General features: G+C 50.9%; 1 protein-coding gene across 1 annotated transcript in view; it reads left to right on the top strand.

Annotated features, from left to right (window-relative positions):
* The window catches only part of PSMB9 (proteasome 20S subunit beta 9), an 83,981-nt gene extending 56,817 nt beyond the window's left edge, over positions 1-27,164 (top strand). Inside the window, exons 5-6 of the mRNA XM_069241926.1 lie at positions 13,879-14,020; positions 26,970-27,164. Coding sequence (XP_069098027.1) covers positions 13,879-14,020; positions 26,970-27,097 — 270 coding nt within the window. The 3' untranslated portion in view covers positions 27,098-27,164. The remainder of the gene's footprint in view (positions 1-13,878; positions 14,021-26,969) is intronic.
* Positions 27,165-27,378: the final 214 nt, after the last annotated feature.

Genomic DNA, 27,378 nt, shown 5'->3' with positions numbered 1-27,378 from the left:
AGCCTTCTGATCATGCCACTGCTTCTGGAGCTCTTGGCTGGCCTGAAGGTTTTTACTGGCCTTTTTCATATACTCAGCCATCCTTGATCTGAGGCCAAGTACATAGTCCACAATATCCTGCTTAGGAGCTTTTAAAGGTTGTTCCCAACCCTCCTTAACAAGTGTGAGTGGACCCCTAACAGGGTGTCCAAAAAGAAGTTCAAAGGGGCTAAAGCCCACTCCTTTCTGGGGTACCTCCCTGTAGGCAAAAAGGAGGCATGGTAACAGGATATCCCATCTCCTGCGGAGTTTTTCAGGGAGACCCATAATCATGCCTTTGAGAGTTTTGTTAAATCTCTCCACCAGTCCATTTGTTTGTGGATGATAGGGTGTGGTGAACTTGTAAGTTACCCCACACTCCTTCCACATGGCCTTTAAGTATGCAGACATGAAATTGCTTCCTCTGTCTGATACTACTTCCTTTGGGAAGCCCACCCTGGAAAATATTCCCAGGAGGGCCTTTGCCACTGCAGGAGCTGTAGTGGTCCTTAAAGGAATAGCTTCAGGGTATCTTGTGGCATGGTCCACTACCACCAAGATGAATCTATTGCCTGAAGCAGTAGGAGGGTCAAGGGGGCCAACTATGTCAACCCCTACCCTTTCAAAGGGAACCCCAACCACAGGCAGTGGAATAAGGGGTGCCTTTGGTGTGCCACCTGTCTTGCCACTGGCTTGACAGGTTTCACAGGACTTACAAAACTCTTTTGTGTCCTCAGAAATCCTAGGCCAATGAAACAAGGGAACAAGCCTGTCCCAAGTTTTCATTTGTCCCAGATGTCCTGCTAGGGGAATGTCGTGAGCAAGAGTTAGGAGGAACTTTCTGTACTCCTGAGGGATCACTAATCTCCTGGCAGCTCCAGGTTTAGTATCCCTTGCCTCAGTATACAAGAGATTGTCCTCCCAGTAAACTCTGTGAGAGTCACTGACATCCCCATTAGCCTGTTTGACAGCTTGCTGTCCCAGACCCTCTAATGTGGGACAGGTTTGCTGTGCCACACTCAGCTCCTCTCTGGCAGGCCCCCCTTCACCCAAAAGCTCAGCAGTGTCTGCTTCAAGCTCCTCTGGTGTAGGTTCTGCACAGGGGGGGAATTCTTCTTACTCAGAAGTAGAATCCACTGTAGAGGGAGGGATAGTAGGAAGTGGTTTGCTTCTACTAGCCCTAGCTTTAGGGAGCACTTGGTCCATTGTTCCAGGATCCAAGCTTCCCTGTCCTTTTTGCTTTTTGGCCTGAGCCCTTGTCAAAGCAAAAATATGCCCTGGGATGCCCAGCATTGCTGCATGGGCCTCCAACTCCACATCTGACCAAGCTGATGTCTCCAAATCATTTCCTAGTAGACAGTCTACAGGTAAATCTGTGGCTACCACAACTTTCTTTGGACCAGTAACCCCACCCAGTTGAGATTTACAACAGCCATGGGGTGGCTAAGTGTGTTGTTGTGAGCATCGGTTACTTGGTACTGGTGACCAAGTAGGTGTTGTTCAGGGTGGACCCGTTTCTCTATGACCATAGTCACACTGGCACCAGTGTCCCTGTAGGCCTGAACCTCAACGCCATTTATTAGGGGTAGCTGCTTATACTTATCCATATTAAGGGGACAAGCAACTAAGGTGGCTAAATCAATAGCCCCCTCAGAGACTAACACAGCCTCTGTGGTCTCCCTAACAAGACCAACCCCAACTAAGTTACCAATAGTGAGCCCAGCTACTCCCTTGGATTGGCTATTAGTAGGTTTGCTCCCACCACCCCTGCTATTAGTAGGGACACTAGGGGTAGCAGTAGGGGTTGTAGTGGTAGGAGCGTTGGTGCTTTTCTTTGGACAACTGGGATCTGTTGTCCAATGGCCTTTTATCTTACATAAATAGCACCATGGTTTCTTTTCCTTGTTCTGATTTGAAGAGGATTTGGGCCCACCACCCCCACCAGAGTGTTTTTGTGGGCCTGATGAAGACTCATTTTCAGATTTGTTCCCACCCTTGTCAGAAGACTTACCATCCTTCTTCTTGCCATCTTTGTTGTCACCCCCTGTATGAACTTTTCTGTTCACCCTTGTTCTGACCCATTTGTCTGCCTTCTTTCCCAATTCTTGGGGAGAGGTCAGATCAGAGTCCACCAAGTACTGGTGCAACAAATCAGACACACAATTATTAAGAATATGCTCTCAGGATTAAGTTATACAGGCTGTCATAATCAGTAACTTTACTGCCATGTAACCACCCCTCCAAGGCCTTCACTGAATGGTCAATGAAATCAACCCAGTCTTGTGAAGACTCCTTTTTGGTCTCTCTGAACTTTATCCTGTATTGTTCAGTGGTTAAGCCATAACCATCCAGGAGTGCATTCTTAAGAACTTGGAAATTATTGGCATCACTTTCTTTCACAGTAAGGAGCCTATCCCTACCTTTTCCACTAAATGATAGCCATAGGATAGCAGCCCACTGCCTTTGAGGGACATCCTGTACAACACAGGCCCTCTCAAGTGCAGCAAACCACTTGTTAATGTCATCCCCCTCCTTATAAGGGGGAACTATCTTGTGCAGATTCCTGGAATCATGCTCTTTTACAGGATGACTATGGGGAATACTGCTGCTGCCACCATGGGTATCTAAACCCAACTTCTGTCTGTCCTTCTCTAGTTCAAAATACTGTCTATCCAAATCCAGCTGTTGCTTTTTAAGCTTCAGTCTGGTTTGTTCCACCCTCAACTTATTGAGTTCCCTCTCTAACATTCTGTCATCAGGGTTGGTGGGAGGGACATTCCTAGATACAGAGGTATGATGGGAATGAACAGAAGGAGACCTGTCCCTTACAGAAGCCACCCTAACAGCTTGGCTAACAGAAACATCACTACCAGTATGGTGAGAATAAATGCTTTTGCTATGATGTGAGACAACACTATTTGTATGGTGTGACTCTTCATCATTACCAAGTATGCTAGACTGTCTAGTAATGGGCAGGCTGGGAACTTTCTTTCCTGAATCTTTTCCTGGGGGAGTCCCTGGATCAGATTGGGAACCATTTGCTACTTTTTCAACAGATGTGGCCCCTTTGGCATTATCTTGTTCTCTAAGCATATTAAGCAACAATTCCAAGGAAGGATTCTTCCCTACACTCAAACCTCTCTCTACACAGAGACTCCTTGCTCCTTTCCAGCTAAGGTGGTCATATGCAAGTTTGGACAGATCAACATTTTGGCCTGTGCCAGACATTTTTAGAGAGAGTTAAAGTGATAGAAAAAGAGAAAAAAGTTTTCAGAACTTTTTAGAAAGACAGAAAAAAAACGTTTTAAACTTTTAAGAACTTTTTGAAAGTTTAGAAGTACTTTTCAGCACTTTTGAAAACAGTGAAAAGAGGAAATGCAAAACTTTTTAGCTATGCTATGTGTACACACACTGAACTTGTTTTGTATATTTTTCTCTTATGAAAAGTACAATGGCAAGAGTGGTAAGTAGTCTCAAAGCACTTATCCCACCGCTGCACAACCAATGTAGGAGGCTGGACTGGCTTGTAGTGAGTACCAAGGGGTACTTACACCTTGCACCAGGCCCAGGTATCCCTTATTAGTGTATAGGGTGTCTAGCAGCTTAGGCTGATAGATAATGGTAGCTTAGCAGAGCAGCTTAGGCTGAACTAGGAGACGTGTGAAGCTACTACAGTACCACAAGTGTCACTTGCACAATATCATAAGAATACACAATACACAGTTATACTAAAAATAAAGGTACTTTATTTTTATGACAATATGCCAAAGTATCTCAGAGTGTACCCTCAGAGTGAGGATAGCAAATATACACAAGTTATAGGTACACAGTACTAAAAATATGCAGTATAGTCTTAGAAAACAGTGCAAACAAGGTATAGTTACAATAGGATGCAATGGAGACACATAGGGATAGGGGCAACGCAAACCATATACTCCAAAAGTGGAATGCGAACCACGAATGGACCCCAAACCTATGTGACCTTGTAGAGGGTCGCTGGGACTATTAGAAAATAGTGAGGGTTAGAAAAATAGCCCACCCCAAGACCCTGAAAAGTGAGTGCAAAGTGCACTAAAGTTCCCCAGAAGACAAAGAAGTCGTGATAGAGGAATAATGCAGGAAAGACACAAACCAACAATGCAACAACGATGGATTTCCAATCTAGGGTACCTGTGGAACAAGGGGACCAAGTCCAAAAGTCACAAGCAAGTCGGACCCAGCTGTGGGTGCAAAGAAGCTTCTACTGGACAGAAGAAGCAGAGGTTTCTGCAGGAACGAAAAGGGCTAGAGACTTCCCCTTTGGTGGACGGATCCCGCTCGCCGTGGAGAGTCGTGCAGAAGTGTTTTCCCGCCGAAAGAACGCCAACAAGCCTTGCTAGCTGCAAATCGTGCGTTTAGTGTTTTTGGACGCTGCTGTGGCCCAGGGGGGACCAGGAGGTCGCAAATTGGACCAGGAGGTAGAGGGGACGTCGAGCAAGACAAGGAGCCCTCTTAGCAGCAAGTAGCACCCGGAGAAGTGCCAGAAACAGGCACTACGAGGATGCGTGAAACGGTGCTCACCTGAAGTTACACAAAGGAGTCCCACGTCGCCGGAGACCAACTTAGAAAGTCGTGCAATGCAGGTTAGAGTGCCGTCGACCCAGGCTTGGCTGTGCACAAAGGATTTCCGCCAGAAGTGCACAGGGGCCGTAGAAGTTGCAAAAGTCGCAGTTACCAACAATGCAGTCTGGCGTGGGGAGGCAAGGACTTACCTCCACCAAACTTGGACTGAAGAGTCACTGGACTGTGGGAGTCACTTGGACAGAGTTGCTAGATTCAAGGGACCTCGCTCGTCGTGCTGAGAGGAGACCCAAGGGACCGGTAATGCAGCTTTTTGGTGCCTGCGGTTGCAGGGGGAAGATTCCGTCGACCCACGGGAGATTTCTTCGGAGCTTCTAGTGCAGAGAGGAGGCAGACTACCCCCACAGCATGCACCACCAGGAAAACAGTCGAGAAGGCGGCAGGATCAGCGTTACAGAGTTGCAGTAGTCGTCTTTGCTACTATGTTGCAGTTTTGCAGGCTTCCAGCGCGGTCAGCAGTCGATTCCTTGGCAGACGGTGAAGAGAGAGATGCAGAGGAACTCTGATGAGCTCTTGCATTCGTTATCTAAAGTTTCCCCAGAGACAGAGACCCTAAATAGCCAGAAAAGAGGGTTTGGCTACCTAGGAGAGAGGATAGGCTACTAACACCTGAAGGAGCCTATCAGAAGGAGTCTCTGACGTCACCTGGTGGCACTGGCCACTCAGAGCAGTCCAGTGTGCCAGCAGCACCTCTGTTTCCAAGATGGCAGAGGTCTGGAGCACACTGGAGGAGCTCTGGACACCTCCCAGGGGAGGTGCAGGTCAGGGGAGTGGTCACTCCCCTTTCCTTTGTCCAGTTTCACGCCAGAGCAGGGCTAAGGGGTCCCTGAACCGGTGTAGACTGGCTTATGCAGAGTTGGGCACATCTGTGCCCAAGAAAGCATTTCCAGAGGCTGGGGGGGGGCTACTCCTCCTCTGCCTTCACACCATTTTCCAAAGGGAGAGGGTGTAACACCCTCTCTCAGAGGAAGTCCTTTGTTCTGCCATCCTGGGACAAGCCTGGCTTGACCCCAGGGGGGCAGAAACCTGTCTGAGGGGTTGGCAGCAGCTGCAGTGAAACCCCAGGAAAGGCAGTTTGGCAGTACCAGGGTCTGTGCTACAGGCCACTGGGATCATGGAATTGTGCCAACAATGCCAGGATGGCATAGAGGGGGCAATTCCATGATCTTAGACATGTTACATGGCCATATTCGGAGTTACCATTGTGAAGCTACATATAGGTAGTGACCTATATGTAGTGCACGCGTGTAATGGTGTCCCCGCACTCAAAAAGTTCAGGGAATTGGCCCTGAACAATGTGGGGGCACCTTGGCTAGTGCCAGGGTGCCCTCACACTAAGTAACTTTGCACCTAACCTTTACCAGGTAAAGGTTAGACATATAGGTGACTTATAAGTTACTTAAGTGCAGTGTAAAATGGCTGTGAAATAACGTGGACGTTATTTCACTCAGGCTGCAGTGGCAGGCCTGTGTAAGAATTGTCAGAGCTCCCTATGGGTGGCAAAAGAAATGCTGCAGCCCATAGGGATCTCCTGGAACCCCAATACCCTGGGTACCTCAGTACCATATACTAGGGAATTATAAGGGTGTTCCAGTAGCCAATGTAAATTGGTGAAATTGGTCACTAGCCTGTCAGTGACAATTTGAAAGAAATGAGAGAGCATAACCACTGAGGTTCTGATTAGCAGAGCCTCAGTGAGACAGTTAGTCACTACAAAGGTAACACATTCAGGCACACTTATGAGCACTGGGGCCCTGGAGAACAGGGTCCCAGTGACACATACAACTAAAACAACATATATACAGTGAAAAATGGGGGTAACATGCCAGGCAAGATGGTACTTTCCTACACCTGGATACCTCAGTACTATATACAAGGGAATTATATGGGTGTACCAGTATGCCAATGTGAATTGGTAAATTTAGTCACTAGCCTGTTAGTGACAAATTTTAAAAGCAGAGAGAGCATAACCACTGAGGTTCTGGTTAGCAGAGCCTCAGCGAGACAGTTAGGTATCACGCAGGGAACACATACAGGGCACATACTTATGAGCACTGGGGCCCTGCCTGGCAGGTCCCAGTGACACATAGACTAAAAAAACATATATACAGTGAATTATGGGGGTAACATCTCAGGCAAGATGGTACTTTCCTACACGCAGGCACCAAACTTCTGCATCACCGGTCCTCTGGGTCCCCTCTCATTCTGACGAGCGTGATCCCTGGAACACAGGAGCTGGGTCCAAGTATTTCCCACAGTCCAGTGGCCCTTCTGTCCAAATTTGGTGGAGGTAAGTCCTTGCCTCCCCATGCCAGACAGCAAACCTGTGTACTGCGTGATTTGCAGCTGCTCCGGCTTCTGTGCACTTTTCCAGGACTTCCTTTGTGGACAGCCTAGCCTGGGTCCCCAGCACTCCGTCCTGCATTGCCCAACTCGCTGAGTTGGACTCCGATGTCATGGGACCCTCCTTTGTGACTCTGAGTCGACCGCTGTCCTCAGGTCTTCTAAGTGCCTGCTTCGGTACTTCTGCGTGTCCTGCCTGCTTCTGTGGGGGCTCTCTGAGTTGCTGAGTGCCCCCTCTGTCTTCTCTTCCAAGGGGCGACATCCTGGTCCTTCCTGGTCCCCAGCAGCACCCAAAATCCTCAACCGCGACTCTTGCAGCTAGCAATGCTTGTTTGCGGTATTTCTGCGTGGAAACACTTCTGCATTCTCCAACGTGCTGTGTGACATCTTCTGACCAAAGGAGAAGTTCCTGGCTCCTTCCGTTGTTGCAGAACCTTCGGCTTCTTCCACCCGGAGGCAGCCCTTTTGCACCTTCATCTGGGGTTTAGTGGGCTCCTGCCCCCCCCGGACTCTTGGACTTGGTCCCCTTCTTTCACAGGTCCTCAGGTCGAGGAATCCATCTTCAGTGCTTTGGTAGCAGTTGTGGTTCTTGCAGAAGCCCCTATCTCGACTATACTGTCTTTCTGGGATAGTAGGGTAACTTTACTCCTACTTTTCAGGGTCTTGGGGTGGGGTATTTTGGACACCCTTACTGTTTTCTCACAGTCCCGGTGACCCTCTACAATGTCCCATAGGCCTGGGGTCCATTCGTGATTCGCATTCCACTTTAGGAGTATATGGTTTGTGTTGCCCCTAGGCCTATGTTTACCTATTGCATCCTATTGTGATTCTACATTGTTTGCACTACTTTTCTTACTGTTACTTACCTGTTTTGGGCTTGTATACATATAATTTGTGTATATTACTTTCCTCCTAAGTGAGGGTATCCTCTAAGATACTTTTGGCATATTGTCACTAAAACAAACCACCTTTATGTTTAGTAACTCTGAGTATTGTGTTTTCTTGTTATATTGTGCTATATGACACCAGTGGTATAGTAGGAGCTTTGCATGTCTCCTAGTTCAGCCTAAGCTGCTTTGCCATAGCTACCTTCTATCAGCCAAAGTTGCTAGAAACACCTTTTCAACACTAATAAGGGATAACTGGACCTGGCACAAGGTGTAAGTACCACAAGGTACCCACTATAAGCTAGGCCAGCCTCCTACATGGTCCTCCTTCTGCGGGTTGGGTTCCACAGGTTACACAATTGGGCCCTGATTTTTTCTCAAAGTGGCACAGTTCGGTACAGCGGCAATATTAGTTGCATGGCGCAGCGCCACTTTTGAAACGCAGGGATGCGTCATGTTAACTGAAATACGGCACACCCCTGCGTTTCCCCCACTGCAACTTACCTTACATTTGTGGTGGTTCTTGGTAGTCTGCGCTGTCCTGCGATTCCAGTGACCAGCACCTCCGGGATGTCCACGGCCACCATCTCCTCCAGCACATCCAGGTCCACATGGGGTGCAGGACCTCCACCTCAAGTTTGAAATGCTGCCTTCCGGTTCCTGCCCAGTTTCTCCTTAGTTCTGCACTTGCAATCGTGCCAGCGCTTGTTGCAATCGGTGACAGTCCTCCGCACTTCTGCCATGCTGCTGACTTTATCTACTATTGCCTGCCATATGCCCTCTTTCCTAGCTATTGCCAATTTGGAGGTGATGAAGAGCTGGTGTTGGGGCTCTGTCACCTCTCTGACCAGGATGTCATTCTCCTCCTCTCTAAAGCGGCACTTCCATTTCCTCTTCTCATGGACTTTTCTGGACCCTCCTGGCTGGTACTTGGCTGATTGGGGTCTCCCTGGAGTCTCTCCTGGCCCGCATTCTCCATCTTGTCTTCTCAAATGTTTTTTATTTGCTTGCACTTTTTTTTAACGCGAATGCGGTTAAATATGGTGCTAACCCGTTTTGCGTCAAAGAACGTGCCGCAAAACGTTCTAATGCCACTTTTGCAGCATCAGCATAATTTTTTCTTACAGCATGTCGCAGTGGTTAGCATCACTTGTTTTACGCTAACCATTTCTTAGCGCATTTTATAAATATGGCTCACAGATGGTGCGAGGGAATGGCGTTAGCTTGTGGTTATTTTTTTTTGTGTGCTTCATTTTTGTTAAATAATGGACTGTGTTTGTTCTTTTTTGTAAAGGGTCTCATATCTAGTAGGTGCTCTCGGGGATCCAGGGGAAGGCAGTCATTAGTCAGTTCCCTCACATATCTCAGTTTACTTTCCCAAAACTCTATAATATCACCAGACACTGCCACACCATGTGGTAAAATTCTGCCCCTGATTCACTGCAGCAAGGGTATGTTGTAGAAGCTCCCAGGTACATTTGTCCCAAAGGCTTCTGGGTTGGGTTCGTGAGGTGAACCAGATTGAATCGTAGCCTGCCATGCATGGAGACCCCCTTTACTGAGCTCAGACATCTTACTTATATTGGGAGAGGGTGTTAGATCTTGCCCAATTCTGTTCTCCAACCATTCTTCAAGTGCCTAGTTGTACACTCCTTTTGCTCCAGAAGTGCCTTATACAAACACAGAATAGCTTTCCTTTATTGCCCATGTGTGTTCAGCACCATCAGCACTGGCACAGGGTAAGGCATGTCTTGTACCGTGGTCCCACATCCGCCTCATTATCTGGGTCAGTGCCTCATATACAAGGAAGTGCCCTGAGCCTAAACCATAGGAATCTCTCAGGTTGTCAAAGAACCTCATGCGCCCATTCCCAACCTGATCGCCCCACACGTTGCACCCACCTTTGTCCAGCTGATAATCTGATACAAGGTGCTTAAGACCATAGATTTGGGTAGTAACCATATAGGTAGGTCTGGGGAGTGTGATGCCACCCTGGGATGTAAGTAAATGTATTTCTTCCAGCACCACCCAGCCACGTCTATTATTGTCTGACATTGTGCCTGGCACAGCACCCATGAGGTCATCCATCACTCTATGCCCTTCGGATCCCATCATCTCGCTCCGGATCACCTCCTCTGCCAGCCAGCACAACGACCACTGCAGGTGAACTGCTGCATAGTACAATATGTAGATGGAGGCCCATAAGCCCCCTTCCTCAAGAGAAGCATATAACTTCACTAATGCTACTCTGGCTTAACTGTACCCCAGTGGTGTAACGAAGGCCCCTGCGGTGTGGTGGGGCACCGAGCTCCAGGGGTCCCAACAGCACAGTACCTGGCCTGGGAGCTCCTGAGTGAGTGCAGAGGGGGTGGACTCCATGCACTATGCAGGTGGACCCCATCAAGTTGCATCCCTGCTGTACCCTATATTAAGGTTAAAAGTATGCCATGTATTTCCTTAAAAATGATTTCTTTAGTAACACTGGTATGGCATCAGAGAAGTACAATAAACTGGGGAGAATCAACACTCTGTTCTGTCAGCAGTAGGAAATTTTTACTCTCGGCATGAAAGTATATTGAGGCATTGTCCACACACAATAAGATGATATGATTTTGACATTCAGTTGTTATTCCCTAATAGGGCCCTTGTATTGGAATAGGCAGGTCAACGGTTCTATGGCCCACGCAAATATTATAGAGAGAGCATTGGCAGAGCATCTATAATATTTTTGATGGTGTCACTCATTTGTATAGGATCAGAAATCATTGCATCCTTGTGAACCTGTAGCATTAGTTAATCCCTAATTTGTCAAGGACAGCAAAAAAAAATGGCCAGCTCTGTGTATCGAATACTTTTTGATACCAAGGACCCCAATGCTGAACATTGCAGCTACAGGTTCAATCCGTTATCCTGAAAAAAATTAAGAATTAACCAGATTTAATTCTTATCTGTTATAATTTGCGCTATGAGCGTTAGTCAGTTTGCCATTATCTTCCCAAGAACCTTGTAATTTAAGGGTATCCAGGCACCTGACAACCACAAAGGTACCCAGGCGGTGACAGTAGCGAGGGTATCCAGGCCCTGACAGCCACAACACTTTCAGGTGCTGACAGTTGCGAGGGTATCCAGGCACCTGACAGCCACTAAGGTATCCAGGCGGTGACAGTAGCGAGGGTATCCAGGCCCTGACAGCCATAAAGGTATCAGATGCTGACAGTCACAAGGGTATCCAAGTACCTGACAGCCACAAAGGTGTTCAGGCTCTGACAGTCACAAGGGTATCTAGGCACCTGACACCCATAAATGTATCCAGGCATTGTCAGTGGCGAGAGTATCAAGGCACCTGACAGCCACAACACTTTCAGGTGCTGACAGTTGTGAGGGTATCCAGGCACCTGACAGCCACAAAGGTATCCAGGCGGTGACAGTAGCAAGGGTATCCAGGCCCTGACAGCCACAAAGGTATCAGATGCTGACAGTCACAAGGGTATCCAGCCACCTGACAGCCACAAAGGTATCAGGCGCTGACAGTCGCGAGGGTATCCAGGCACCTGACACCCACAAAGGTATCCAGGCATTGACAGTGGCGAGAGTATCAAGGCACCTGACAGCCACAACGCTTTCAGGTGCTGACAGTTGCAAGGGTATCCAGGCACCTGAGAGCCACAAAGGTATCAGGCGCTGACAGTCGCGAGGGTATCCAGGCACCTGACACTCACAAAGGTATCCAGTCGCTCACAGTAGCGAGAGTATCCAGACACCTGACAGCCACAATGGTATCAGGTGCTGACAGGTGCGAGGGCATCCAGGCCCTGACAGCCACAAAGGTATCAGATGCTGACAGTTGCGAGGGTATCCAGGCAACTGACACCCACAAAGGTATCTAGGCACTGACAGTGGCGAGAGTATCAAGGCACCTGACAGCCACAACGCTTTCAGGTGCTGACAGTTGCGAGGATATCCAGGCAAGTGACACCCACAAAGGTATCCAGGCGTTGACAGTGGCGAGAGTATCCAGGCACCTGACAGCCACAAAGGTATCAGGCGCTGACAGTCGCGAGGGTATCCAGGCACCTGACAACCACAAAGGTATCCAGGCGCTCACAGTAGCGAGAGTATCCAGGCACCTGACAGCCACAATGGTATCAGGTGCTGACAGGTGCGAGGGCATCCAGGCCCTGACAGCCACAAAGGTATCAGATGCTGACAGTTGCGAGGGTATCCAGGCAACTGACAGCCACAAAGGTGTCAGGCGCTGACAGTCTTGAGGGTATCCAGGCACCTGACACACACAAAGGTATCCAGGCGCTGACAGTCGCGAGAGTATCCAGGCACCTGACAGCCACAATGATATCAGGTGCTGACAGTTGCGAGGGTATCCAGGCACCTGACAGCCACAAAATGGTATCAGGTGCTGACAGTCGCTAGAGTATCCAGGCACCTGACAGCCACAACGGTATCAGGTGCTGACAGTTGCGAGGGTATCCAGGCCCTGACAGCCACAACGGTATCAGGTGCTGACAGTCACGAGAGTATCCAGGCCCTGACAGCCACAACGGTATCAGGTGCTGACAGTCGCGAGGGTATCCAGGTACCTGACAGCCACAAAGGTATCCAGGCGCTGACAGTCGCGAGGGTATCCAGGCCCTGACAGCCACAAAGGTATCAGGAGCTGACAGTCGTAAGAGTATCCAGGCACCTGACAGCCACAAAGGTATCAGGTGCTGACAGTTGCGAGGGTATTCAGGCCCTGACAGCCACAGAGGTATCAGGTGCTGACAGTTGCGAGAGTATCCAGGCCTGACAGCCACAGAGGTATCAGGTGTTGACAGTTGTGAGAGTATCCAGGCCCTGACAGCCACAAAAGTATCAGGTGCTGACAGTTGCAAGGGTATCCAGGCACCTGACAGCCACAAAGGTATCAGGTGCTGACAGTTGCAAGGGTATCCAGGCACCTGACAGCCACAAAGGTGTCAGGTGCTGACAGTCGGGTATCCAGGCACCTAACAGCCACAAAGGTATCAGATGCTGACAGACGCGAGGGTATCCAGTCCCTGACGGCCACAAATGTATCAGGTGCTGACAGTCGTAAGAGTATCCAGGCCCTGACCAGCCACAGAGGTATCAGGTGCTGACAGTTGTGAGAGTATCCAGGCCCTGACCAGCCACAGAGGTATCAGGTGCTGACAGTTGTGAGAGTATCCAGGCCCTGACAGCCACAAAGGTGTGAGGTGCTGACAGTCGTGAGGGTATCCAGGCACCTGACAGCCACAAAGGTATCAGATGCTGACAGTCTCAAGGGTATCCAGGCAAGTGACAGTCTCAGCCAGTCCTAACTGTACAGCCAGTCACTGTTCACATGCGGGTTCTTTCACTCATACTTCTAATGGGAAGAACAAACCCCTCCCAGGAAGTGAGGTGCTGCTGCATCAAATACCAGTAGTGGCTGAAGTTATCGCACATGGCACAGAGAGTCCTGGGAGGACATCACAGAGAACAAGAGTAAAACTTGAGTTCTCAAGATGTTACTGAAAGCCAGACTTTCCAGCCTCTCTGTCGTTTTGTCTCTTGGGAGTTCCTAAAGTTTGGTGTTTGGTTTGGCGTCCTCAGGTTTCTTCTGATATCACTGTGGAAGTTTCACAGAGGCACTTACCAAGAGGATAAGACCTTGTCGCAAAAACTGCTGTGGTGATGCTCACTGGGTGGTTCTGGGGAGTGCAATTTAAAAAGAGAAATGTATAATATTGTATAATATTTACTGTCTTGTTGTTATAAAATATGATTTTATTTGCTCAAGTTAGGAAACCCCTCTCAGTGCGCATGTGCAGTGTGATGGAAATAATGTCCTGTAAGACTTGGCTGTAAAGAGCAGATGCACGTGTCATCTCGGCGAGGTAAAGGGGACAAGTGCAGAATGTGAACGGGCAGGTGGACGTGTGCCTAGAGAGGCTCTGTGGTGCATTTCCGTAGCTTGCTTTACCAGCACTGACCTATCTGTTTCCTTCCCCAGGTGTACGGGACGCTGGGGGGAATGCTCATCCGCCAGCCCTTCTCCATTGGAGGATCTGGGAGCACGTACATTTATGGCTACGTAGACTCCGCCTTCAAGCCGGGGATGTCCAGAGACGAGTGTGTTCAGTTTGCAACCAATGGTAAATTTGATGCATTGCTGTGGTTTGTGTGTATCAAAAGGTTACCCCAGGGCCTCAGCTGTATCAGCCCCATCTCCTTCCTGAGAGGTGCCCAGGTGCCCTCTTTGTGACCTCTACTGTATCAAAGAGCAGAAGCCTGGCTCTCTCCTCTCCAGTGTGTGTCCCACTCAGCTCACAGGAACACAGCAATACACAGATCTGCCGGGGATTCCTCTGCCACCTCTCCTCACGTTCCTTCAGTCAGCCCTGGGTCTGCCAAAATGGAACCCAGAGCCTTCCATCTATAGTACCAATCGCAAGTACCCAGCACATGCATATAGCATAGACGCACTGCACAGCACTTCAGGCCAGATGTATCATCACAGCCCTTTGCGATTCGGAAATAGCGATTGTTAAGAAATCGCTATTTCCGACTCGCAAAGTGCCATGTATCACATTTGCGAATCGGTAATAGCGATTTATTAAAAATCGCAAATGCTATTACCGAATCGCAAATTGCGATACCGGCCCCATTCGCAGCTATGGGCCTGTTGGCCCATATCTGTGAATTTTTTGCATTTCCGAAATTGCAATTTCTGAACCAGAAATCCCAATTTTGGAAATGCAAAACCCCAGGGTGCTGGGGGGCTAAGGCCCCCTCTGCTGCACCCCAATTTTTTTTTGGGGGGGACATGTAAGGTGCACACATGCCAAAAGGGCATGTGTGCTTTACATGTACAATTAAAAAATGCATTGTAAATGCATTTTTACATTTTGCACATGGTTACCACCAAGTTCAACTCAGTGGCAATTAGCGATTCCTAAATGGCAAAATCGCATTTAGGAATTGCTTCATACATGTGCTAAGGAATCGCAAATAAGGATTCCTTATTTGCGATTTCTAATTGAGAGAGTCACAATTTGCGACTCTCTAAACAGGGCAGAAATATTAAGGAATCGCTAATTTAGCGATTCCTTAAAATTGAGTTCAGAATGTCTTTCATAGATTCTGAAATGGCATTTTGCATTCGCAAACGGGCATTCGCACCGTTTGCGAATGCAAAATGCTTTCATACATCTGGCCCTTCATCCTTCATGTGTTGTACAATCCCTAGGCACACATACACCCATAACATGTTGGTACCATTCAAAGGCACACATACATCCAATACGTGTACTCCATACATGCACTGAGTAAAGCTACTCACCAAACTGATATAGGCGAAGGCATAGTTAAGCACACAGCAGCGGAGCTTTAAGTGAGCGAGCCTGCCGGCTTCATTCCACTGACAGACAAAAAGGTCCTGTTTACTCCGACTGATCACTACAAGGGCTGCTGCCACCGTGCGTTTGTGGTGCTCACCTCCTGGTCAGGGTAGTGCCCTTTCAGCGCTATGCAGGTAGCGCTTTAGGCACCATTCCGGGTACAAAGACCACAAACCATAGGACAGCCTATGTCAAGGTGCACACAGATGATCCGTGTCCGTCCATGATAACAGAAATCAGCATCTTAACATCAGAGATTTAGACATCAGTTCGCTTGTGGCGCTCAGGGCAGGGATGCACGGCCATCACCATGGACATGACTTTTGTGTCCCAACAACATGTGAGTGGAGGCGTGAGAAGGAGACAGGAAATAAATGGTTAATCCCGCTGTATAAAATACGTTTTCCTCTTTCAGAATTTTCGGTCCCTTGTTCCACCTCTGCCTGAACGGGCCTCGGTAAATGATGCTTCTGTTCCGGGGGTTCGGGGTTGTATCAGTAGTCATCTCCCTGAACCCTGCGGGTGTGCTCGGAAGGCAGCGGACTTCTTGCTCATTTCAGGGTCGAAGGGTAGATGTTTGTGTCTTTTCTTTGGGCAGGTGATGCTTCTCTACCTGTAGGCTGTTGAGGTCGGAACAGTTTCGGATTTCTGGGCAGAACCCTGGGCACGGGGTCTGTCCCTTATGAACCCCCATCTTTTAAGCCACAGATGTTGGGGTAACCAACAGAACAGAGGCACCTCCACATGCTATGTTCTTGGATTCTGGAGGTACAAGAAGCGCACGTTCCTTGTAAGTGAACACCTGCCTGCTCCCAAAGCGAGGCGGAGTGAGGGCAGCATGTGATGTCCGCTTCCGGTCCAGGATGGAGCCCCCCCCCCCCCCCCCCCCCCGCTGTCGGAGAAGCAAGCCGTTGCTGCAGACCTGAGCACCCTGGCACCAGCCACAGAGGTGGTAGTAGCAGGGCCGGGAGCACCTGAGGCTCACTCAGTCAGCATCACCGCCCAGGTGGAGGTAACTAGAAGCAGAGCCCCCCGTGTTCAGCGAAGCAAACTCCGTGGGGGACACTGCAGCCGGAGGGACCGGCGGGGGCGACCAGGGGCCTCTGTCAGCTCCTGCGACTGTGCCCTGCGGAGTTTGATGGGCGCCAAGATGACGGCCGGACGGGCCCCTGCACACTCCCACCTCATGCAGCAATGCTGGGGATCCCGACCCCATATGGCCATCGGGCCCTTGGTACGCGCCCGTGCACTGCCTGCATAGGGGAGCCTCTAGACCCCCCTAAACTCTGGCGGCGTGAACAGCGCCGGGCCTGGGCCGGTCCATGCACCAGCTTCTATGCTGAAGGAGCGCCTGCTTCCCTCCGCTATAGCGCCACACACATTAAGACACCTTCCTGGGATCTCGTGGTCCCCGCCGAGCCCGGGACTCGCCGCAGGACCCTATTGTGGTGCTTTGGTGCTGATGAGGGGGCGGCCGCTGGCCGGGGGTCCGGCAGCCGCGTCTCTCCTGAGCGCACCCGGGCCGCAGATGAGAAGTGAGGATGGAGGAGAAGAGGGCAGCGCTGGCTGGATGCCACGGCCTTGTGACTAGGGGCCTTCATTGGCCCCGGGAGGTCCCCTGTGGGTCCGGTGCGGCTCCCTCGCGGGACCCCTGCTGCTGGTGACCCGGTCCCGAGGGAGTGCGCTCAGTGATCCGGGCCTGCATCGTGCAGTCCCGGCGGAGGCCGGACGCCGGGCTGCATCCCTCGATCACTCCATCCCTGCACCCCTGCATCCCTCCATCCCTGCATCCCTCCATCCCTGCATCCCTGCATCCCTCCATCCCTCTATCCCTGCATCCCTCCATCCCTGCATCCTACTGGTCCTGGAGGTGCTCTGGCCCGGCCTGGGCGTGACTGCTATAGGTATGAGAGGGGGCCCCTTTGGCCGGGATAGAGTGGTGTGGAGCTCTGTGGTGAACTCGCGGTGCTGGCTCTGTTGTGACTCGCGATAGCCGGCACCTGCCTGGGACATGTCGCGTGGTCCAGCATGTGGGCTTGCATCCCAGCCAGCGTTAAACTCTCTGCACACCACGCCTCTGATTTATTGTTGTGAGCGGCTGGTGGGAGGAGAGCCCCTCCGGCTTCCATACTTACCTGCAGGGGGACCGCATCTGGAGGATGGGACACTGAGAATAGACTACTGACCCCCATAGATAATCTCAACTTGGCGGCTGTCCCTGGGGCGGGGCCCTGGGGCGTCTGGAGGTTGGATTGAGGGGGGAAGACCCCTTTGGAAACCATCAGACCCCGGGCACAGTCTGTAACCATAACACCATCTATCTGCTCTGAATGGATCCCAGGCTTTCTTCGGGTGGGCCCTCTGCAGGAACCATCACTTGGTCACCGCCGCATACCTGGAATTAGGAAGAGGGGCCGTCCTCAGGGCGACGTGACTGCGGCGACGAGACCTCACCCCACGGGTCCGGGGTGCCAGCCTGGCTGAATCCTACACAACATGGTGGAAGAAAAGAATGCCAAGATATCGCAGTCTAATAAAATAAGTAATTATCCCCTCCCAGTGCCACCCGCAAACCATTCCGAGGAGGAAGGTGTTGCGTTGGCCTTCAGAAATCACCGCACATATTTACAAACTGCACGCATTGCACCACTTTGTAACCCTTGACCCACATCATGTCTACTGCCTCCTACCCTGCGCCACGGTGCGCCGTATTGTAAATACAGCGCTCACATGGTGGCATTAGGGGGCGCTAAGGGGGGGCAAGGAAAGTGACGCTGCACTGGGTGCACTCGGTCCATCATCGCTCTCCTTAAATCTGCCCCCGTGCCGTGAGGAAGATAGTGTCGGCTTCTTTTATTCCGTAACAGGAGGTGAACGTGATGTTTATACGGAAGCCATCTGCACCGAGGCGGGATAGCTTCAGTGCTAGGTTGGTCTGTTTGGAGTATCTGAAGCAGATGCATAACTGCGCAATTCAGTACAGTTTCCACTGATTATAACTGCAAAAGAAAATACATCACAGTGGAACATTGTCCATGAAAAGAGGACATAGTGGTGACGATTCTGTCTGGGCACGGCCTTGTGGCAGAGGCCCGGCTTCAGTTCCAGGGACCAACGTAGAGTCAGCAGTCCGCCGGCTCCTGAGGATACAGACGCCGTTCATGTATGTGCCTCAGCACGGGCTGCTGGCATCCAGAGTCATCCCAAGTACCGGTTCTGTGCCACCTTCCTTAGCTCTTGCTCTCCTGGTCCTGATAGAGCGTGGGAAGTCTTTTGCCAGAACTGAAGGCCAGAGTAGTGCACAGGAGCCACAGAAATGGCTTGTATAGAGGTGGAAAGAGGCCAATGTACCTGGTCACTCTCTTCAACAGGAGACAGGGAGTGTCCCCATTATCTGCCTGCAGGACCGACGGCAACTACCTCTTGGTCGAAATGATCTTCTAATGCCCAAGATTAAGGCTGCAAGAAAGTGCTTAAGGTAAGAACCAAAAATATATCTGACCTAGATTGGAGAGCTGGTGGAACGTTGATGTTCACCAGGAGAGCAGAGGTTAATGTTAAGTTGCTAAGCCAGCACAAATGAACCTGTTGCATGAGGAGGATGTCATCCAGATAAATGATGAGGTGAAAGCCTGTGGTCCTGCGGTGCACCAGTAGGACGCAAAGAACCTTGGTGAAGCATCAAGGGTCCACAGCAGGCCAAATATGAGGCTGGAACTTTTAGTGGTCTTAGATGGTGAACTTTGAAAAATAGAGCACCTTGGGGTCGAGCTGCACCAGTACGACAACCAAATCACGGGAATCCTTTCCATTTTGCAGTGAGGATAAACCACCATGAAAGAAGTCTCCCAACGTCAACACACCAGCCTGTGTCCAAGCCCCCATCTGGTTTCCAGCCAAAATGCGGCCAGTACTTCTAGTGGTATACCAGTCAATGGTAGCTTAGGGGAGTAGGGTACCGCTACCCCGGTGCACCTCAAGCAGTTCCTCCAGCAAGAGAGGGCACCCTTAGTAATCCAGACCTCCCAGACAGAAGGTTCCCGGTCCCAACCAATCCTGCTATGAGACGATCTGGCGTTATTTCGTCACCATCTACACTCAATCCCGTTGGGTGCCTCCCCGATACCCAGTGAGCCACCCACTGGAGTTGGCATGACAGGTAGTACAACTCAAAATCTGGGGCCGCCAGCCCCCTCCAGAGTAGGTCGGCACAGGGTGGAGAGAGATGTCCGCTGACGTCCCCCATCCCAGAGCAGTCCCCTAAGGAGCACATTCAGTTTCCAGCTCTTCAAGATAGTCACAGGCATATTGGTGAAGTAGTATAGGAGCCGTAGTAACATGACCATTTTAGACACGGCCACCTGGGCCATCATTGGGAGTTTCAGCGAGCGCCAAAACATCACAGAGGATCGTAGAGAGCGGAGAGCTGCTCCAAGATTCCCGTCGTGTCAGTCACTTACCCGTGGTAAATCTGAATGTCCACATACTTGAAGGCGTGAGGTGCCTGTAAGAGATCATCCGGGCACGTGGGTGGGCATCCAGCGTCCTCGACCAGCGGGAAAGTGTACGTTTTTCTCCTGTTAACCCTAAGACCCGATCGGACACCGAACCCCTCAAGGAGCGCCAGCACCCAGGGAATCCCAGTCACGCCACTTCGCAGATAGATCAGGTCATCGGCATAGAGAGAGATACTGTGTTCCTCCCGACCCAATAACACCCCCCTACCCAGCCCTTCCAGCCAGAACTGTGCTGCCAGGGTTTCAATAGCAATCGCAAACAATAAGGGCGAGAGCGGGCAGCCCTGTCTAGTGCCATGGCATATGGGGTAGGAGTCCAACACCACTCCCCCCGCACGTACCCGAGCCACTGGGTGATGGTACAGCAGATCAACCCATCGTACCCAATTCTCTCCCAATCCCATTCTGGTCATCACTACACTGAGATAGTCCCACCGCACTGAGTCCAATGCCTTTTCTAGGTCTATAGATAGGAGCAAAGCCTCCGGGCTCTGCTCCCTGCGCGGTCGATGCAATAATGTGAACAGCCGACTTAGGTTCAAGGAGGTGCTGCATTCGGGTACAAAACCATTCTGGTCCTCATGAATGAGGTGAGGGACATGTTGTAACAACCTATTAGCCAGTGCTTTACTTAGGATTTTTAAATCGCTTTTCAGCATAGATAGGGGGTGAAAGTCAGTCACAGATGGAATCTCCTGCGTTGTTGATTAGCCCATCACTGCTTTCCCCATCACTGTTGGCCCTCACACCCCCTTCTATGTTGTGTTGCTTTCCCAGTTCCTCGCACCCTCTCCTGCTTTGTGTTGCTTCTCTCTCTCGCATTGTGCTACTTGCCCCATTCCTCCTAGCCTCCTTCTGTGTTGTGTTGCCTGCCTGTAGGAGGCTGGACTGGCTTGTAGTGAGTACCAAGGGGTACTTACACCTTGGCCCAGGTATCCCTTATTAGTGTATAGGGTGTCTAGCAGCTTAGGCTGATAGATAATGGTAGTTTAGCAGAGCAGCTTAGGCTGAACTAGGAGACGAGTGAAGCTCCTACAGTACCACTAGTGTCATATGCACAATATCATAAGAAAACACAATACACAGATATACTAAAAATAAAGGTACTTTATTTTTATGACAATATGCCAAAGTATCTCAGTGAGTACCGTCAGTATGAGGATAGCAAATATACACAAGATATATGTACACAATACCAAAAATATGCAGTAATAGCAATAGAAAACAGTGCAAACAATGTATAGTCACAATAGAATGCAGTGGGGGCACATAGGGATAGGGACAACACAAACCATATACTCTAGAAGTGGAATGCGAACCACGAATGGACCCCAAACCTATGTGACCTTGTAGAGGGTCGCTGGGACTGTAAGAAAACAGTGAGGGTTAGAAAAATAGCCCACCCCAAGACCCTGAAAAGTGAGTGCAAAGTGCACTAAAGTTCCCCAAAGGACATAGAAGTCGTGATAGGGGAATTCTGCAGGAAAGACACAAACCAGCAATGCAACAACGATGGATTTCCAGTCGAGGGTACCTGTGGAACAAGGGGACCAAGTCCAAAAGTCACAAGCAAGTCGGAGATGGGCAGATGCCTAGGAAATGCCAGCTGTGGGTGCAAAGAAGCTGCTACTGGACAGTAGAAGCTGAGGATTCTGCAGGAACGTCAAGGGCCAGAGACTTCCCCTTTGGAGGATTGATCCCCCACGCCGTGGAGAGTCGTGCAGAAGTGTTTTCCTGAAGAAAGACCGCCAACAAGCCTTGCTAGCTGCAAATCATGCGGTTAGGGTTTTTGGATGCTGCTGTGGCCCAGGAGGGACCAGGATGTCGCCAATTGCGTCTGGGGACAGAGGGGGCGTCGAGCAAGACAAGGAGCCCTCTGAGAAGCAGGCAGCACCCGCAGAAGTGCCGCAAAAGGCACTACGAAGAGGAGTGAAACGGTGCTCACCCGAAGTTGCACAAAGGAGTCCCACGCCGCCGGAGGACAACTTAGAAAGTCGTGCAATGCAGGTTAGAGTGCCGTGGACCCAGGCTTGGTTGTGCACAAAGGATTTCCGCCGGAAGTGCACAGAGGCCGGAGTAGCTGCAAAAGACGTGGTTCCCAGCAATGCAGTCTGGCGTGGGGAGGCAAGGACTTACCTCCACCAAACTTGGACTGAAGAGTCACTGGACTGTGGGAGTCACTTGGACAGAGTTGCTGGATTCAAGGGACCTCACTCGTCGTGCTGAGAGGAGACCCAGGGTACCGGTGATGCAGTTCTTTGATGCCTGCGGTAGCAGGGGGAAGATTCCGTCAACCCACGGGAGATTTCTTTGGAGCTTCTAGTGCAGAGAGGAGGCAGACTACCCCCACAGCATGCACCACCAGGAAAACAGTCGAGAAGGCGGCAGGATCAGCGTTACAGAGTTGCAGTAGTCGTCTTAGCTACTTTGTTGCAGTTTTGCAGGCTTCCAGCGCGGTCAGCAGTCGATTCCTTGGCAGAAGGTGAAGAGAGAGATGCAAAGGAACTCTGATGAGCTCTTGCATTCGTTATCTAAGGAATTCCCCAAAGCAGAGACCCTAAATAGCCAGAAAAGAGGGTTTGGCTACTTAGGAGAGAGGATAGGCTAGCAACACGTGAAGGAGCCTATCAGAAGGAGTCTCTGACGTCACCTGCTGGCCCTGGCCACTCAGAGCAGTCCAGTGTGCCAGCAGCACCTCTGTTTCCAAGATGGCAGAGGTCTGGAGCACACTGGTGGAGCTCTGGGCACCTCCCAGGGGAGGTGCAGGTCAGGGGAGTGGTCACTCCCCTTTCCTTTGTCCAGTTTCGCGCCTAAGCAGGGCTGAGGGGTCCCTGAACTGGTGTAAACTGGCTTATGCAGAATTGGGCACATCTGTGCCCAAGAAAGCATTTCCAGAGGCCGGGGGAGGCTACTCCTCCCCTGCCTTCACACCATTTTCCAAAGGGAGAGGGTGTAACACCCTCTCTCTGAGGAAGTCCTTTGTTCTGCCATCCTGGGCCAGGCCTGGCTGGACCCCAGGAGGGCAGAAGCCTGTCTGTGGGGTTGGCAGCAGCAGCTGCAGTGAAACCCCTGAAAAGGCAGTTTGGCAGTACCAGGGTCTGTGCTACAGACCACTGGGAGCATGGGATTGTGCCAACTATGCCAGGATGGCATAGAGGGGGCAATTCCATGATCTTAGACATGTTACATGGCCATATTCGGAGTTACCATTGTGAAGCTACACATAGGTAGTGACCTATGTGTAGTGCACGCATATAATGGTGTCTCCAGCACTCACAAAGTCGGGGAATTTGCCCTGAACAATGTGGGGGCACCTTGGCTAGTGCCAGGGTGCCCACACACTAAGTAACTTTGCACCTAACCTTTACCAGGTAAAGGTTAGACATATAGGTGACTTATAAGTTACTTAAGTGCAGTGGTAAATGGCTGTGAAATAACGTGGACGTTATTTCACTCAGGCTGCAGTAGCAGGCCTGTGTAAGAATTGTCTGAGCTCCCTATGGGTGGCAAAAGAAATGCTGCAGCCCATAGGGATCTCCTGGAACCCCAATACCCTGGGTACCTCAGTACCATATACTAGGGAATTATAAGGGTGTTCCAGTAAGCCAATGTGAATTGGTACGTTTAGTCACTAGCCTGCTAGTGACAATTTGGAAAGCAAAGAGAGAGCATAACCACTGAGGTTCTGGTTAGCAGAGCCTCAGTGAGACAGTTAGTCACTACACAGGTAACACATACAGGGCAGCACTGGGGCCCTGGCTGGCAGGGTCCCAGTGACACATACACTAAAACAACATATATACAGTGAAATATGGGGGTAACATGCCAGGCAAGATGGTACTTTCCTACACTGCCCCCTTCCCGCATTGGTTGCTTGCCCCATCCATCCCACATTACGTTGCTTGCCCCGCTCCTCCTGCCAAAATGCAAAACAAACAAAAAAGCGCTATGGCGGTAGCTGTGCTGCACCGCAGCCGGGCTGATGTACACCGTGGCTAAAGGACATTAAAAAGCCAATAGCTCTCGCATAGGCCTGTTAGCTTAATCAGTGCTTGTTATGTCTGTTCCTTTTTCCCATCTCCTACTTACCCCCTGACTTCTCGTTGCTTTCATTCTCTTCTGTCTTGCTCAGTCTCTGTTGTTGTCTCGCTTGCAAACTCATCTTTTTCTCTTTATTTGTTTCTATCACATTCTCTGTTGTTTGCCTCTCTCTGCCTCTATCTCCCTTTACTTCCGTGGTGGATAAATCAGTTTTCTCTGGCCTGCAGGGGGCACTGAAGAGCCTAGTGAACCCCCACAGCTGATGGACACATCCTCAGGTCACTAGTGGAGGCAGAGCCTAGTGAACCCCACAGCTGATGGACACATCCTCAGGTCACTAGTGGAGGCAGAGCCTAGTGAACCCCCACAGCTGATGTACACATCCTCAGGTCACTAGTGGAGGCAGAGCCTAGTGAACCCCCACAGCTGATGTACACATCCTCAGGTCACCAGCGGGGGCACTGTAGAGCCTAGTGAACTCCCACAGCTGATGTACACATCCACAGCTGATGTACACATCCTCAGGTCACCAGTGGGGGCACTGCAGAGCCTAGTGAACTCCGACAGCTGATGTAGACATCCACAGCTGATGTACACATCCTCAGGTCACCAGTGGGGGCACTGCAGAGCCTAGTGAACTCCCACAGCTGATGTACACATCCTCAGGTCACCAGTGGGGGCACTGCAGAGCCTAGTGAACTCCCACAGCTGATGTACACATCCACAGCTGATGGACACATCGTCAGGTCACCAGCGGGGGCACTGCAGAGCCTAGTGAACTCCGACAGCTGATGTAGACATCCTAAGGTCACCAGTGGGGGCACTGCAGAGCCTAGTGAACTCCCACAGCTGATGTACACATCCTCAGGTCACCAGTGGGGGCACTGCAGAGCCTAGTGAACTCCCACAGCTGATGTACACATCCACAGCTGAGGGACACATCGTCAGGTCACCAGCGGGGGCACTGCAGAGCCTAGTGAACTCCCACAGCTGATGTACACATCCACAGCTGATGTACACATCCTCAGGTCACCAGTGGGGGCACTGCAGAGCCTAGTGAACTCCGACAGCTGATGTAGACATCCTAAGGTCACCCGTGGGGGCACCGCAGAGCCTAGTGAACTCCCACAGCTGATGTACACACCCTCAGGTCACCAGTGGAGGCAGAGCCTAGTGAACTCCCACAGCTGATGGACACATCCTCAGGTCACCAGTGGGGGCACTGCAGAGCCTAGTGAACTCCCACAGCTGATGTACACATCCACAGCTGAGGGACACATCGTCAGGTCACCAGCGGGGGCACTGCAGAGCCTAGTGAACTCCCACAGCTGATGTACACATCCACAGCTGATGTACACATCCTCAGGTCACCAGTGGGGGCACTGCAGAGCCTAGTGAACTCCGACAGCTGATGTAGACATCCTAAGGTCACCCGTGGGGGCACCGCAGAGCCTAGTGAACTCCCACAGCTGATGTACACACCCTCAGGTCACCAGTGGAGGCAGAGCCTAGTGAACTCCCACAGCTGATGGACACATCCTCAGGTCACCAGTGGGGGCACTGCAGAGCCTAGTGAACTCCCACAGGTGATGTACACATCCTCAGGTCACCAGTGGGGGCACTGCAGAGCCTAGTGAACCCCCACAGCTGATGTACACATACTCAGGTCACCAGTGGGGGCACTGCAGAGCCTAGTGAACCCCCACAGCTGATGTACACACCCTCAGGTCACCAGTGGAGGCACTGCAGAGCCTAGTGAACCCCACAGCTGATGTACACACCCTCAGTTCACCAGTGGAGGCACTGCAGAGCCTAGTGAACCCCCACAGCTGATGTACACACCCTCAGGTCACCAGTGGGGGCACTGCAGAGCCTAGTGAACCCCCACAGCTGATGTACACATCCTCAGGTCACCAGTGGGGGCACTGCAGAGCCTAGTGAACCCCCACAGCTGATGTACACACCCTCAGTTCACCAGTGGAGGCAGAGCCTAGTGAACCCCCACAGCTGATGTACACATCCTCAGGTCACTAGTGGGGGCACTGCAGAGCCTAGTGAACCCCCACAGCTGATGTATACACCCTCAGGTCACCAGTGGAGGCAGAGCCTAGTGAACCCCCACAGCTGATGTACACACCCTCAGGTCACCAGTGGAGGCACTGCAGAGCCTAGTGAACCCCCACAGCTGATGTAGACATCCTAAGGTCACCAGTGGGGGCACCGCAGAGCCTAGTGAACCCCCACAGCTGATGTATACACCCTCAGGTCACCAGTGGAGGCAGAGCCTAGTGAACCCCCACAGCTGATGTACACACCCTCAGGTCACCAGTGGAGGCACTGCAGAGCCTAGTGAACTCCGACAGCTGATGTAGACATCCTAAGGTCACCAGTGGGGGCACCGCAGAGCCTAGTGAACTCCCACAGCTGATGTACACATCCACAGCTGATGGACACATCGTCAGGTCACCAGTGGGGGCACCGCAGAGCCTAGTGAACCCCCACAGCTGATGTATACACCCTCAGGTCACCAGTGGAGGCAGAGCCTAGTGAACCCCCACAGCTGATGTACACATCCTGAGGTCACCAGTGGAGGCACTGCAGAGCCTAGTGAACCCCCACAGCTGATGTACACACCCTCATGTCACCAGTGGAGGCAGAGCCTAGTGAACTCCCACAGCTGATGTACACACCCTCAGGTCACCAGTGGGGGCAGTGCAGAGCCTAGTGAACCCCCACAGCTGATGTAGACATCCTAAGGTCACCAGTGGGGGCACCGCAGAGCCTAGTGAACCCCCACAGCTGATGTAGACATCCTCAGGTCACCAGTGGGGGCACCGCAGAGCCTAGTGAACCCCCACAGCTGATGTACACATCCTCAGCTGATGTACACATCCTCAGCTGGTGTACACATCCTCAGGTCACCAATCACTTCATGAATGTCTCTTCCTATACATTATTTACGAGTGGTATTTGCTCTGTTGCAGTGTAAGCTTGGAACACATCTTTTGCTGTCAGAGTTGCTGTCACGCCAGCAGACATGTCTTAAATCCCACCCATCGACCTGTTTAAGTAGCACTCACTAGACTCTGGATGGCTGAAGTTCCTCTCTGCCTGGTACTAACATGTCCTCTCTGGTTTGTCCGCAGCTCTAGCGTTGGCGATGTCTCGCGATGGCTCCAGTGGAGGCGTGATATACATGGTTACTATCACCAAGGCAGGAAGTGAACACAAGGTCATTTCTGGTGCTGACTTGCCACAATTCTATGATGAGTGATATTCAACCCGGAAGAAGATGCAGTTCACCCAGAAGCATTTTATAAAAACATCCATTGAATAGAGCACATGAGTTGTCTTTGTATTAGTTTTTGTTTCAGTTTCATAAATGTTATTGTATTAAGAAGTAACAGTGCAGCAAATAAAACATAACTCTAATGGCGACCCAATAGAAGACAAGCATCAAGGTAACAAGAAAAATGAGAGAATTTAACCCGTCCTGTCTCTTTAGGTAATTTACATTTATAGAAAGAAATTCTAGGGTTTCTGTTGTGCCATAAA

The sequence above is a fragment of the Pleurodeles waltl genome, chromosome 6 (assembly GCF_031143425.1).
Source record: "Pleurodeles waltl isolate 20211129_DDA chromosome 6, aPleWal1.hap1.20221129, whole genome shotgun sequence".
Classification (NCBI taxonomy): domain Eukaryota; kingdom Metazoa; phylum Chordata; class Amphibia; order Caudata; family Salamandridae; genus Pleurodeles; species Pleurodeles waltl.
The sequence above is the reverse complement of the archived record's forward strand: the minus strand, read 5'-3'. Positions and strand labels throughout refer to the sequence as shown.